At 41.7% G+C, this 15,834-nt stretch overlaps 2 protein-coding genes across 2 annotated transcripts; one reads left to right on the top strand and one right to left on the bottom strand.

Annotated features, from left to right (window-relative positions):
* Positions 1–1,324: 1,324 nt before the first annotated feature.
* On the top strand, positions 1,325–4,409 carry LOC124463991 (xaa-Arg dipeptidase-like). The gene is made up of 7 exons (XM_047015855.1): positions 1,325–1,843; positions 2,036–2,184; positions 2,384–2,526; positions 2,926–3,080; positions 3,260–3,386; positions 3,549–3,656; positions 3,936–4,409. Exons 1-7 carry the CDS (start codon positions 1,430–1,432, stop codon positions 4,154–4,156), a joined length of 1,317 nt encoding a protein of 438 aa, XP_046871811.1. The 5' UTR covers positions 1,325–1,429; the 3' UTR covers positions 4,157–4,409.
* Positions 4,410–5,529: 1,120 nt separating this feature from the next.
* LOC124464072 (gamma-aminobutyric acid receptor subunit rho-1) lies at positions 5,530–14,377 on the bottom strand. Its single transcript, XM_047015968.1, has 10 exons — positions 13,962–14,377; positions 11,392–11,445; positions 11,101–11,207; positions 9,514–9,581; positions 9,130–9,353; positions 7,810–7,892; positions 7,405–7,545; positions 7,046–7,198; positions 6,622–6,818; positions 5,530–6,086 (listed from the first exon to the last, which is right to left on the bottom strand). Exons 1-10 carry the CDS (start codon positions 14,075–14,077, stop codon positions 5,784–5,786), a joined length of 1,446 nt encoding a protein of 481 aa, XP_046871924.1. The 5' UTR covers positions 14,078–14,377; the 3' UTR covers positions 5,530–5,783.
* Between the last annotated feature and the right edge of the window lie 1,457 nt (positions 14,378–15,834).

The raw sequence follows: 15,834 nt of genomic DNA, 5'->3' as shown, positions 1-15,834 counted from the left end.
CTTCTCCAACGAGATCGAGGTGACATGTCATAGGTTACTTCAGATATTGAATCTTGTAAATGTCAGTTCATTCTCTAAAACCAAAGGCTTTTGTTTCTGACACTACCTTCAGCTTTCACTGCCTCCTACTCAGTTTGATTTAAAGATAGGTGTTTTTTCACCAGTTGAGTAGGTGTTGAATTTTCAACACCTCTAATTCAGAGGCAGACGTCACGTTGAGGTCTGTCTGGAGGTTAATACCATGGGTAATAATACATAATTTATGACTGAAAAGCTGTAATACGGATGTCTTGATTTAAGAAGCTCAAGAAAGATTACTTTTTGTCTGTTAAACAGATCAGATGACCACTTTAACGACTCATCATAAGCACAAGAATGAACAAAGAAGGGATGTGAAATGACACAGATGTCCACTAATCAAATCATTGAATAAAACAAAAGCAACCACATGGGTGACTCCCTCAGTGAACCCTTAATTGACACACAATAGAGAGTGACACTGGCACTGGGGCTTAAAGACAGCTGACTGACAGCTCCTGTCAGAAGACAGTCTTCATGACAGCTTGATTTGTGCTGTTCGTCAACATGCCCCCCCTGTGACTGACTGAGACCCCAATTAACCTCAAACTCACACAAGAAGCCTTTTTATGCAAACACATTGTCTAAGACTTGTAATTAAAAACACACAAACACACACATGCAACACTCTCACTCTCTCTCTCTCTCTCTGTCCTTCTCAAACACGCACACACAAGGGTTGTCAGCCATAGTGTGTGACAGCTGTAGGGCATTGTTTTTATTCATGTATCACTTAATTGAGCTTGTGGGTCAATCTCTACTCACTCAGATAGTCTCATCCTGAGGTACTTCACAGTTAACTACAGCAGTCTTATTATTCCTGGCAGTGACCATTGGAAGTACTCAGCATACATGAATCGGTTTCTTTAACATTTTGATTAGGTTTACAAAAGGTTAGCAATACATAGCCTCCTGTCCTGTTTAACAAATTAAAACAGAAATAAATGTGGCGAATACACTTTTTTCAATGGCACATGCATGCTACACTGAGTCCCTCTAGTGTCATCATGGAAAAAGATGGAACATGTTTTGCTGTTTTTAAAATCTATTTAACATGTTAATCAATAAAACAATGATTAAAAATAATATCTCAAGTAAAAAATTGCCAATTGCATTTGGCATTAATAAAATATTGACGACCATGACACGACAATAATGTAGAATTGTTCTTACTCCACACACTAGATGGCGACAGAGTACCTGCGCCCCAATTGCATACGGAGGTGTCATTTGCTATAGAAAAAGAACAATATAAACAACTTTCACCTTTTAGAAGGTGTGCTGCATTGTCTGGAAGCACTGATAAAATCCTTACGCTGGTATTGTGGTATGAACAATTTTAAATTCTGCTATGGCTCAGGACATTCAGTCTCGTAAGAAAGTGTTAAAAGACAAAATACAACTATCTATTGACAAAAATCAAGACAAACTTTTCGCTTTGAGTCGAGATTTGTGGAACTGTCCTGAACTCGCATATGACGAGAAACAATCCCACGACAGACTAGTGCGTTTTTTCACCGAAGATACATCATGGTCCGTTGTAACCAACTATAAACTAGCAACAGCATTTTTGGCAACGTGGTGTCCTTCTGGTGGCAGGGAGGGTGACAGTATTTTGAATGTAGGCTTTCTTTGCGAGTACGATGCACTGCCAGGCATTGGGCATGCATGTGGGCACAACCTCATAGCAGAGGTTGGAGCTGCAGCTGCACTGGGGCTAAAAGATGCGTTGGAAGGTGAACCAGATCTTCCATTCCGTTTCAAGGTAAAAAGCCAAAAGTAAGCATGTGAACATTTACTGTACCTGCAATTAGTGCCATACAATTTTTCACTATCAGAATTAAATGGCTGAAAACGTATACAACTCATCAGAATGTACAACCTTCAGTTCGGGTATATAATAGGCAGGCACCTAATTGGATACGACTTTGAGTGCCGACTAACTATGTCCTGTAAGGTCACCGTCATAGGGACCCCAGCAGAAGAAGATGGAGGGGGGAAGGTTGACTTGATCCTTGCTGGAGCGTTTGAAGACATGGACCTGGTCTTCATGGCCCACCCCGCTCAGCAAGATGTAGCCTTTCTGCCCTGTGTGTCCATCATAGAGTAAGATTTGTTGTTTGAATAAGTTGTACCGTCCTTTATTTTCTCCTTTTTTTCTTTTTTTTTTTAAAGAAACTATTCAGATCTATGTTAGATCAAACTAAGGTGGGAATAGCTTTGTGGTATAGCATTTGAATGCAGCTTGTTCTCAGTCTAAGTCAACATCACCCTAGCTACCCTTAACCTCCATTTTGTGTCTCAGCGTGACAGTGAAGTACCATGGGAAGGCTTCCCATGCAGCAGCATACCCCTGGGAAGGGGTGAACGCCCTGGATGCAGCTGTGCTGGCCTACAGCAACCTGTCTGCCCTGCGGCAACAGATAAAGCCTGACTGGAGGCTTCATGGTGAGGGATGGGGGGGGGAGCTTGGTTACTAGAGACACGGTGACCAGGAGTGGGGTGGTTTGTTGATACTGTACTGTACTTTTTACCTCAACAGTTTACCTCTGTTTCATTCAGTGTTTCACACATTGCTCGTACACATCGCTCGTGGAGTCAGGTGGCTGAGCGTTAGGGAATCGGGCTAGTAATCAGAAGGTTGCTGGTTCGATTCCCAGCCATGCCCAATGACGTTGTGTCCTTGGGCAAGGCACTTCACCCTACTTGCCTCGGGGAGAATGTCCCTGTACTTACTTTAAGTCGCTCTGGATAACAGCGTCTGCTAAATGTTGAAATGTAATGTAATTGTGTGTTATCTGCCCTGGTTTTCATCTCCATGTTCCCTCATTGTGTGTTCTCCTCCAGGCATCATCAAACATGGCGGTGTGAAGCCTAACATCATCCCGGACTACACCGAGCTGGAGTTCTACCTGCGCACACCACTCTTCAAAGACCTGGATGTGCTCAAAGCCAAGGCTGAGGCTTGCTTCAGGTCTGCTGCCATGGCAACAGGCTGCCAAGTGAGCATGCGCAAAATAGCTTATTTTCTTTCTTTGCCATCTGACCTTTTGTTAAGCTTCATTGTTTAGTTCTGTTAAAATGGTTAGTTTAGTCTAGGCTCCTTAGATTTAAACCCTGCTGAAACATTTAATTTACTTTAAAATCTTGATGGGCCATGAGTACAATTTCGTATTTGTAGGTGGAGGTAACCTATCCACACCATGCTTACTGCAACATTCTCCCTAACTCCACACTGGAACAACTGTATGTGGAAAACGGGAGGACCTTGGGAGTTCAGTTCGAGGAGAAGCCACAGAACTTTTCCGGTGAGAAATATTGCATAAACAGATGTTACATGAAGGCCAGAACACAGTGTGGATTTGAGAGTGATGCACAGTGCATACAATAAATACAGAGGTATTTCTTTTGCAATCTTTTCAAACGAGATTGGAGTTTTAAGAGCAGGACATTTTTGTGCGTCTTCTCAGGTTCCACTGACTTTGGGAACGTATCGTTTGTTGTTCCTGGGATCCATCCTTTCTTCTACATCGGCTCTGATGCCCTGAACCACACTAAGGAGTACACTACTGCTGCAGGTACGCCAGCACTCACTTCCTGGTCGGAGCGTTCAAACGTCAGTCATCAGTAGTGTTTCTTGGGTGGAATGCCCGCAGTGTTAGTAATGTGTTGGCTGTGTGACCAATAAGTTGCAGCACGGTCGCATCCACAGGCTATGATTTGTCATAAAGTAACATTCTCCACGGACACTCGATACGAAAAAACCCTCATAGTTTGTAAGAACGTTCAGTGCAATATCATATCTCATGGTCTTCTGATAAACTCTAGGGTATCTTTATTTTCCTGCCCGTCCTAAGGTGCGGAGAAGGCCCAGTTGTACACCCTGAGGACAGCCAAGGCTCTGGCCATGACTGCAGTAGATGTGATGTGCTGCCCTGAGCTGCTGCAGAAGGTCAGACAGGCCTTCAGACAGGCCACACTGACCCAGGCCACACTGACCCAGGCCACACTGACCCAGGCCACACTGACCCAGGAGGCTGGAGTCAGTGGCATTGACACAGCCAAGAACCTGCCCTGAAACACTGCTCCACCACCTGTGGATGGATTTTATCATGAATAAAGAATACATTTACATTTAACATTCCATGACCTTAAATAGAAATTAAATAAATTAATTAACTCCTTGCTTTTACAATGAATTAATAACTGATACTAGAAATCCTATTAGCATCAAGCTGCCTAAGATGTTATGAAGGGATTCAGATGGCTGAGCGGTGAGGGAGTCGGACTGGTAATCAGAAGGTTGCCGGATCGATTCCCCGCCAAATGACGTTGTGTCTTTGGGCAAGGCACTTCACCCTACTGTATTCTATTCTGGGGGAATGTCCCTGTACTTACTGTAAGTCGCTCTGGATAAGAGCGTCTGCTAAATGACTAAATGTAAATGAAGATTTGAATGTTTGCTGCTCATAGACCCATAGAGCTGTAGAAGCGTGTCTTTGACTCATCTGTATAGAATGGGATATCATGTTGTAGAAATTTAAATTTTTAGTAATTGACACTCTTTTCTGTCCAAAAAAACATCACATTTATTTAAATGTTTGATAATGACCATTACAAAATGTAGCTTGTGTTGAGAGATAATACTGATATTGATGCATCAGGATTTTTGCAGTAAGACAATAAATATCCATTATGTGGCTATAAGAAAATATCTACCTGATTCAGACGTATCAAAATGTTAAAGACAATGCTAATACCTAACCACTAGTACAATGTACCTCAAAGCCCAACTACACATAAGGACATGCGCTTCAGTAGTACAAAATACCTGTAACAAAAAAAGATGTGATTATCAAGGATTTAAGTGGATTTACAGTATTCAATTCATTGTTTTTTGTACAGTACTATTACACAAACTCAGTTTACAGCTGAAATTAGTGAACAATTGTGCTTTTCCTATTTTTTGTGTCATGTCCTTTCATTGTCAAGGCAAACAATCCACACCTTTTATGCCAGTGTTATTATTGAGTGGATGAGTGATTTAAGTGATACAGTAATTGCTTAAAAAGACAAGCTATTGTTATTTTCTTTTATAGCAAAAGGAAGCATCTATTTAACAATGTTATTCTATTGAACCGCTAAAACAAAAAGGAAACTTACCACCCGATTAATCGTTACTGGGGCATGTGGGAGTGTTGCTGTTACATACAGTCCAAGGGCCTCGTCCAGTTCACACCCCTTTGCAAACGGATTTGACTTTAAGTCAAGCATCTGTTGCCTCTTGTTGTTACCAACATCAACAAAATACATGATACGTTTTCTTCAACTTTAAGATTCATAAACTGGAATAATCTTCTAGTCCAATGAAGTTACATCTGAATAGGAATTCAACCGAACACCTTGCATTTTCTGTTGTCATGCAAACGCACACACACACACACTGAAAAATAAATTAAGAACTGATTTAATTAGTTTAAGAGGCTGGGTCTAGAAGGCAAAGTTCACCTTGCATTTATAAACAGTTTTTCAGTCTCTCTCAAATTCAAAAGGAAACCAAAACAAGCATGTGGTCCTTCTCTCCTTGTGGACCTTTGTCAAGGTAGTGTAGTCGCCTGGGCTCCAGAGTCTTTGACATGGTCCCTGTTCTCCCGAGTCTGCCTTGGGTGAGTCACACAGGGGCCAGACGAACACGAGGCCCAGGGTTAGCAGTATATGGACCAGTAGACAATGTTGAAGAGAGCGTAGGCCCCTGGGAAGATGACCCTTGAGTACTTGTCTATGGCATGGGTGTCAATCCAGATGTTGACGTATCCTCTGGAGCTCCTCACCTGACCCGTGATCTGAGGGTCCCCCAGCGCCACCTGGGCCAGCATCCGCTCCTGGCGGCTGCCGTTCTCCGGCATCCCATAATTCCTTGTGGCGTTGACCTCCATGGTGGTGTAGCCTGTGATCTGGGGGTCTGTCATCATATCGTCAGGGTTGCCAATGCCGCAGGTACATGGCAACTGCAAAAAGGAAGAAAATGTGTTTTATATACAGTATGTGTATTTGTTTATGTTGTTGAGGGAGACAGGAGGTAGATGATAACTTTTAACAGGCAACATTTTTCATAAATCTGAGGACTTGAAGGGACTCATCTACTTCCTTAAGATTTTTTAACTAGGGCATCACATGAGGATAAGTTCTAATAGGATGTTTGTGAGGAAAATTTACTTCTTCAGGCAACATAATCAGTTTAGCTCCATATGCCGCGAAAATACGGCAGATGGAAGAAACTTAACTTGAGCAACATTGCACCCCAGATGCAAACCTAAAAATAAATCCTCATAATAACACTTAAATACATTTGACCAGACTAATATCGTTTTTTGGAAAATCAGATTCATATCACGTTTTCCCTAGAAAGCATGTAAGGGGAAAACATGTCAACTGTTGAAAAACTACTTTTCGCAATCATGACAACATCCAGATCAATTCAACAGTTCAATAAATTAACTTGGAGGAAGTACATGACGAATACAAAATATTTTTTCCACTCACCCTCTCCCTTAGTTTCCTCTCTTTCCTCTCCTGTACAGTTGAGAGGTAATTGACGGCTGCGTACTCTATGACGGAGAGGAAGACGAAGACAAAACTGACCCACAGGTAGATGTCCACCGCCTTAATGTAGGACACCCTGGGCATAGAGGCATTCACCCCGGTGATGATGGTGGACATGGTCAGCACGGTGGTGATCCCTGAGATAGACAGGCAGTGGAGAAACGAGGACTATTCGACAAGTTTGGCAGTATACCGTAAGGTAGGTGATCTTAATGAAAATACAGCTCAAATGATGGTGCAGCACTCTTCTACAGTAGCTCATTCTTAGGCTCAAGGTTACCAAGTGGTAACATCTATCCACTTAATGCTACCAAGCTTTCTTAGGAGACCTGTCCAAAGCCTGAGAGCGGGGAGGGTGTCCTACCCAGAGGGACCCTGGCGGGCACAGCCCTGCGGTCGATCCAGAAGGACACCCAGGACAGCATGACCATGAGGGTGGCGGGAAAGTAGGTCTGGAGCAGGAAGAAGAAGATGTGGCGCCGCAGGGTGAAGTGAATGTACAGACGGTTGTACCAGCCTGGGGTGGGAGAGAGGATGACACATGAATACAGGAAGGAGTGTTTCTGTTTTGTAATACACTGGACATTCTTAGAATAAAACATTTAAACAATGATATGGTTCTATTCAAGTTTCTTAAATCCCACAGGGAGAACTGTGGATTACTGATCCACAGGTAATGTATTTTGTGTCCACAGTTCCGAGTGAAGGTGAATTGGGGTGTACCTGTGCTGCTGTAGAAAGCCAGCTTGGTGGTGGTGTGAAATTTCTGGATGAGGAACTGGGAGAGAGAGATCTTTTCGTCTGTGTTTAATGACTCGTTCCCTTTCTTCCAGTACAGCATCAGATCGTCATCCGTGTATGCATCTAGGGAGAAACTCGCTCAGATTACTATCATCAGCTATCGGTGTGTGATATTGTACAATATATTATCTGAAAAGGATTTAGATTTGATCTGAATAGACTTTTAAAATCTTAATCTAAACGTATGGCTAGGTATATATTGCATGAGGCCTTGTACGGTGAGATTAAGCAAAGTTTGCATTTGAACTAGACAACGCTGTAATTGACCAAATAGTGACCCTAAAGTGATCAATGCAGTTAGGTAATTGATTAATTAAAAGCACTCACAGCTCTCTATCTCCAGGGAACACGTCTGAGTGTCTAGTGGGAAACGACTCAGGTCCATGTTGCACATGCTTGTGACTGTGATTCTGGAAACACAAGAAGAACATGATCAGATCACATGGCTGTGATTCTGGAAACACAAGAAGAACATGATCAGATCACATGGCTGTGATTCTGGAAACACAAGAAGAACATGATCAGATCACATGGCTGTGATTCTGGAAACACAAGAAGAACATGATCAGATCACATGGCTGTGATTCTGGAAACACAAGAAGAACATGATCAGATCACATGGCTGTGATTCTGGAAACACAAGAAGAACATGATCAGATCACATGGCTGTGATTCTGGAAACACAAGAAGAACATGATCAGATCACATGGCTGTGATTCTGGAAACACAAGAAGAACATGATCAGATCACATGGCTGTGATTCTGGAAACACAAGAAGAACATGATCAGATCACATGGCTGTGATTCTGGAAACACAAGAAGAACATGATCAGATCACATGGCTGTGATTCTGGAAACACAAGAAGAACATGATCAGATCACATGGCTGTGATTCTGGAAACACAAGAAGAACATGATCAGATCACATGGCTGTGATTCTGGAAACACAAGAAGAACATGATCAGATCACATGGCTGTGATTCTGGAAACACAAGAAGAACATGATCAGATCACATGGATGTGACAGATCATTATCTGACCCAGCTCTGGTCTGACAAACTACCTACAGTTCTTGGTAACCTAGTGTTTTATCATTTGTTTTAATCATTCCACGATTTTAATTTGAAGCCCGTCTCTTAAATAAATAGACCTATTATCATCAGTAAACACATTAGCAAACACATCCTGGTGCCAGCGGTTCTTGTTGAGACAGATTGATGGCAGACAGATTCATTTTGAGCATTTTTACAAACATGCTCTCTTCAAACAGATCAGTGATCTGTGCGTGACCACAAGGTCACAATCCTGGCTGACTCCTTGTTTACACTTTGACTTTGATTACATCTGTTGAGTGGCAACGTCTGGCAGACGAGAGGAGAGAGTGTTTGTTGGCATTCACTCCCGATTACAACAAGCTTGTCCATCTGGTACACTAATATCCCTAACAATAACTGAACACACAGTGACCTTGTATCTACTGTTGTGATAAATTCTTGCTAAGTACTAGTCTCTATGGTTACAGACAAACAGTAGAATTCCAGTCGACTGATATGTAAACATGTATGTACTTTACATATCTACAACAGTGTTTAAATATACTACATACAGTATGTATGTAAAATGTAAAGGCTGCCAAGTTGGCCTTACCTCAAACTGTACAGCACGTTTCCGTCGGGATGGACCCTCAGCATGACATTTTCTGTGGTGGTGTCGTGAATGAAGGACCTCTTGGAGTGGACAAAGAACATGTCTGGCACCCAGATCTTCTTGGCCAGCCGGCTGTCGAAGGTCATGCTCTGATTGTTGGTGCTGGGGAAGGAGAGGCGCTCGTCCTTCCAGTAGTGGCGCAGGTACAGCGTCATGGTGAAGTCCTACAGCAGAGAGAGGAAGTCAGAAAGGGCATTCTTGGGATATGTGCATGACTTACTGACGTACTTTGGCCGCTTGAGGTTGAAACATAGATTAATGTATTTTTCAGATGTTTTCAGTTAATATAAAAGAGAGCTAGCAAGATAATTATGTCCCATGTACCATGTCCACTTCTGAGATTGTGTCAAGACTTTCCACCTGGACATCTACTCCGACTGGAATAGGGGGACCTAAAATGATACAGACGAAGAAGATAAATACTTCTTCAAAGACCAAATAACTGCCATTTCTGCACTGACAGACCAGTTGCATGTCTTATTAAAAAATAACAACACTTGGAAGTTTTTCAGCTACAGGCCAGTAAAAATGCATTAGTTGTCAGACTGATGGTGGAGTGTTCAGCAACAGGATTCACAATGGCTTTTATAAAATTCATAGTATTAAATCTATTTTAGACACAGACAAATAGCGAGCAGGTTTTCAGGGAACAGGCTCCGTGCTTGTGGCATCATGGATCTAGATTCTATTTTTGACCTATTTCAGCCTCTCCTCTCTATCCTCTGCCGTGCGACACAAATACAATTAGGTCACAATGGATCAAAGTTGCTGCAGCCTCCTAGCATCTGGATTCTTTACAGTGATTTTTTTTCTTCTTACAACAGATTTCACATTTAAGAGCTGGCCATTGAGGTCTCTCTGGTCTCAAATTAAAGAGGGTCATTCTGAGTGTGAAGTCTGCAATTCTGATTGGATTCAGAATACAGTATGTATAAACAGAATGTATGCACAACTGAACCAAATATATATAAAGTACCCTCATTTAGATATAAAACTGACATTAAATGTGTTCTCAACCACAATATCACGTTCTGCGAATTAAAGGCTCATAAAGTGTCAACAAATAATTCATCCTTTGAGCTAAGCTACCCAGATGGTGGGGACTTTATGTTTGGCCTCAAGTGTAAATAAAGAAATGGAGCATGCAAAACATGAACATATTTCACAAGAACAAGCCATTACAGTCCCCTCTATGTAATACAGTACAGCAGGATGGAGCACAGAGCTATCTTTCCTTTAATCCTGCTTGGAGCCACAGAAGAACCAAATCCCTTTACAGCAAACATAGAACTAAAAACACACTGGACCAGCAATTATTGTGTACACAAACCATGTACTGTACTTGGGAGAAAAATGCATGTACAGATTGTGATGTTGGTGTCATTAAGAGTCCTGCTAGAGAGTGGTGAAATGGTTTTAAAACCACTTCCAACCCTGATGGTGATTGACCAAGCCATTGGTTGAGTGATGAAATGAACAGAGCATATGGAGACTGCATTCACATACAGTGCTAAACCCATAATGAACACACTAAGTACAGTATGTTGAAAAGATACATCCAAACAGACTTGATTTGCGGGTAGCACTTCACATCGAGCTATTTACAAGGGGTAACCAACAGTAAATCCACCTTTTCATCTGAATTTCGTAGTCAACATAGCTGTTTTCTCTAGCAGTCTGTCATTGAAATGTGTTAAATAGAAGCATCTTGTGAGGTACATTTCTCTTATCCACATCTTATTACCATCATCCATTTAAAAAAATATATAAAATAAAAATGGTGGGCAAAGTTGTTGTTTAAAACATCTAAACTCGGGTTAACAAATTGTGTATTTAATCTTATTGCTACAGTTATTTCATGAGAAGAAATATGACATACAGACTTAAGGGCTATTGGTGTGACATCGTTACCTCCAAATGCTGGTCTCATGGTGAAGTCATGGTCGTCTATCCTCAGCAGCTGCTCCGACTTTGTCATTGGAGATTTAGTCATGTCTGAACTTCTCTTCAGAATAGGGCTGTGGAAAGAGTCAGTAATCATTTTAGTGTCATGACATGAACGAGATTTGATTCTGAAGGATTAACTTTAAATTCCTAATTTCCTTCAAATGTGTTTTCTTTGTTTGTTGTTTTTACATCAGTGAAACGTTTGCAGGCCTCTAGTTAAAAGTCAATCCATGTTTTAGCACGTGAAGGTCTGACCTTCCTGTCTTGTGACCTCCTCCTCCCTCCATTCTGGATGTTTCTCTCCTTGACCTGTTCATGAAAAAACACATGGATGTTCTTTCCTTAAGGTAGTGACACACAATCTGCTAAACCTGCTAGCACTGCATCCATATTTAGTGGTCCAAATGTTGGTAAAGACTTAACTCAGCATCATCCTCTTTATCCTCAACAAGTTGTACTGACATGAAATATTGTTTCATTCAAAATAACATTATTTTAGTTTACTATCATAACCATTTGATGCTTAAAATATCAACAGGGCATCAGTTGAAGGGTTTCAACTGTAGCCTTATCTTTTAGGCAGCCTTATCCAGGTCACAACTACGAACAGATCAAAAAATGTCTATGAAAAAATGAGAAAAAAAGATTCTAAAATTCTAAAATGGATTAATGGAATATGGCATGCAGCAGAACATTGGCAGGGAAGGTCTGAGAGGCGTCACGAGCTGAGGGACAGAGGGAGAAAGAGAGAAAGAGGGAGTGAGAAAGAGAGAGAGAGAGAGAGAGAGAGAGAGAGAGAGAGAGAGAGAGAGAGAGAGAGAGAGAGAGAGAGGGGGGGAAGATTAGACAGAAAGAGAGAAAAGATACTGACTGACAGACTCATCGATAGTGATAGAAAAAGAGGGAGTCCCAGGGGTGGGTGCATGGTGATAACTGCCAAGGGCTGCTGTTTAGAGGGTGCCACTCCTCTCTGTCCAGCCCAGCAGCTGGTTACTAATCCTCTTGGCGGAAATGCCTCTCCAATCCCCTCTCTGGCCTAGAGAACAGTCTGTCTGTACACTGCTCTGCTGTGTCTCTGGAAAAGCATAAGTGGTATTTCCATCTTATGTTTTCACATACACTTCTGGTGATATCGTATTTAGACCTGATTTTATAGCATTGGGTTTGATGTAGACTGCCCCTGGGAGAAAGAGACATTCTATCCTCTCCTTTTCATTGCTATGCACATGTTAACTTTCTTACCTTTTGAATCTGAAGAGGATTTCCGATCCTGAAACATGTCAGTAAGGGATGGGGGAGCATGCCTGTACTGCAGCAAACTGTCTAGGTGTCTGAGTCTGTGTTACATGCTTCTGAGGATTTAGAGGGTCCTCTTAATCATTGCTGAAGATGGTCGTAACCTTTTAATGACTATCACTCAGTGGAGCAATCTGAAATGCTTTGTTCACATTCTATTGATTTAGGTTATTGTTTATCAGGACACATGGAATATAGTGTGGCATTTTTTGTTTATAGTATATATTTGCCAAGGCCTAGAGAGAACAAACGTTTTTAGACATCATAACCATGAGCCACTTATTTCATCAGTAGAATCAAACTATGAAGAGATTGACAGGAGAGTTTGCTTTTCTAGATATGAAAGTATCCCGCTGGGCCCGTAACATGAGAGTGATGGCTTGCCTACTGTGTCTAAAGGAGGCATGTGTGGGATTACCACATGAAAGGGCCTTTGGAATACATTAAGTGGGTCTAAATCACTCAAAGCTGATAGTGATGCTAAAGGCATCCAGCAGCACTGTAGGGGCGAACCTTATCATCTTCATCACAATTTTATACCAGAAGTCTCCTTGATGTTATTCTGTTCTGTGGGATTTAGCTCCCACTTCTCAGCATATATTTTGCACTTTACTACGCCAACATATTTGTGAGTGAGGTATACTTTTGTATGTAGGTACAACACATTGTTATGAAAGCGGCTCTAATATACTGTTTCATACAAAGTGCCTCCTTGTCATTCCTTGTCCCTTGTAGCTCTTTATATAGGATGACTGTTGGAGAATTTATTGATGACCTTGCATGTATTTTGTTTCCTGGATCTGCTGGGTGCTATATCACCAGGGCAGCTGAAGGCTTTCCACTCTCAGTCTGACAACAAGTTACACAAGTACAAGAGACATTTCCACCTGTGTCCATCGATCAGCAACAAGGAATTCTGCATCATCATCATCATCATCATCAAACAAAGTACACAAATAAATATGGAGATTTAGGTCTTCCTCGCCTATCCTAATCCCCTGTCTGAATTTGTTTGATTTCCCTGTTCTGAGGGGGCAGAGCAGGTGAGACAGCACACACAGTAGAATACAGGGCAGGACAGTGTCAGGTGATCAGGTAAAGCTAGCTCCAGTCCAGGGCCATCCAGATTCACCTTTGCCATTAAAGAATGACAATCAAAACAAACTAAATGCCTACACACAAAAGGACAAAATGTCACTGAACAAGAAAAGTGATGATGGAGTATATATGATTCATGATGACAGTTTTCTCTGCGTGTGCTTTTACAGTGTTGCGGTGTTACATTTACAGTCTATTCATTTAGCAGATGCTTCTAGCCAAAGTGATCAAATATCCATAAATGTATCTACTGCAGATAGAAAGTACAGCAGAAAAGCAAGGATCATGTGCATAGTTCTAACAGTATTTTGGTGGTCAAAGTCAGTGAATGGTCTGTCTTCACCAGGCACAGTGCCAAGTAACCACATCTCAGCTACCAGGCATGGTAATGGAGAGAGAGGCAGAAAGAGTGAGTGTTGGTGTTTTTTTACCTGCTCTGTTTGTAGGTCTCCAGCTTGTGACCCCTCTGCTGGGCAGCCTTCCCGGTCACCCCTCCCAGATAGACACAGATCAGCACAAGGACAGCATCCACCTGCATGGTGCTCATTCCCACACAGACAGACCTCTTCCTGATAGTCAAAACCCACTTCCTGGCATGGCTGAAAATGCTTTGCAGTCCTGGGACATTCTCTTCTTCAACTTCAGGGCTGACGGACAAGAAGACACCGCACACATCAACAGCATAAGACGCAGAAGTAGCAGTGACGGTAGCTAGTAGCTGGAGTCTGGCTAAACAACATCCCCACGTTGCTTAATCTCCACAGTGGGAAAAAGCAATTTTGACTAAACCCATAAATCCTTGAGCGTCAGATGGCACAGATTTGATCCCTCCAGTGGCGAATGTGCTTCACTCTCTCTGCTCTGCTTCACTCTGCTCTGCTCTGATGCGCTCAGCTGGGCTCTGCTCTCAACTACGCTGCTCCCTCCCAGACCAATCCTCATAATGATACGGCGTGCTCATTTGAGAGGTCAATGGTTGGAGATACCGGATCACTCACACAGACAGGAAGCCTCTGGTGTGGAAGAGAGGCTTAGCTGCTCCCACTGAGACTTTAATAGTGGAAATCAGAGTCTTTGTGCTTCCAAGAAGACCTAGCAATTAACAAACAGTACTACGCTGCACAGTCCTATAGGTCACAATGAGACACACAATCCAATGCAGGGATGGTAATCAGTCAAAGACCAACCACTCATCAATGAAACATGACACAAACATCACCTAGTACATATCATACGTAACATAACATCCTTCCAACAAAGAGGTCATACACAGTATGAGGTTGATTTTCATTCGCTGTCCCCAGACAGATACATCTTGTACATCCAACCTGTTGAAACTCAATATAGTGGTGCAGCTGTGCATGCCATAGGTGCATGCACATAAAGCTGAAACACATGCTGTTATTTTCTCTCACGTGTTGACTATTTGAACATGCCAATCATAAGGGCTAGGGACATGGACGTCACACATGGAAGGTTTGTGTCCCCCTTTTTCTTTTTCTTTTTATAGCTGACTGGAACAGTTGGATTATGAGATGATGAATTTGGGTTAGTTCCATAGACATCAATCTGACAATTGGTGTAAATAATGTTTGTATTTTTGAATCTTTTCATTGAGGAGGATTTGTATCATGACCCAGTTTACAAGAATAAAAGTGATGTAAATTAAAGCCACATCACCAACCTATCAATTACTATGATAGAATACAAAGACCTGCATGTATTTGTCGATACTAAAAACAATATCTCAATATTTCTAGACAACACCTGATCCCAATATTAAGCCATAGAGTGTGTTTGTGCATTATGCATCATATGGATATTATGAAGATTATATAACAGTCCTGCAATGCCTATGGGAGCACACTTATTCAAAATCATAGCAGATGTCTGAAATTTAGAGAAATATTGCTTGACTTCACTGCATTTCTTCTCTATCGATACGGCTGGAGATCATGCTCATGCACATTCATGCGCAATAAAAAATGCATTTGATTCTGGGGGCCACATTGATATGCGTGTTACAGTCAAAATATATAAATTATGCACACTTACTGACCTCTACAGGGGAATATCTTCTTTAACATTTGTGTACGGTATTCTTAAGAGACATGTCGTTTTGATGGTCTTGAGACATATATCCTAGGAATTCAGCACAGAACCTTAAAAAAGGGAGATCAACCAATGGTAAGAATACAAAAAAAGCATGTTTCTGCTTTTTCTCCAAAATACTTTGATCACAAGGGTGATGTTTGTTAAGAACCTGGCAACCCATCCTGTTGACGTCATTCGCATAAACATCAG

Source organism: Hypomesus transpacificus, chromosome 3 (genome assembly GCF_021917145.1).
Source record: "Hypomesus transpacificus isolate Combined female chromosome 3, fHypTra1, whole genome shotgun sequence".
NCBI classification, from domain to species: Eukaryota; Metazoa; Chordata; class Actinopteri; order Osmeriformes; family Osmeridae; genus Hypomesus; species Hypomesus transpacificus.
The sequence above is the reverse complement of the archived record's forward strand: the minus strand, read 5'-3'. Positions and strand labels throughout refer to the sequence as shown.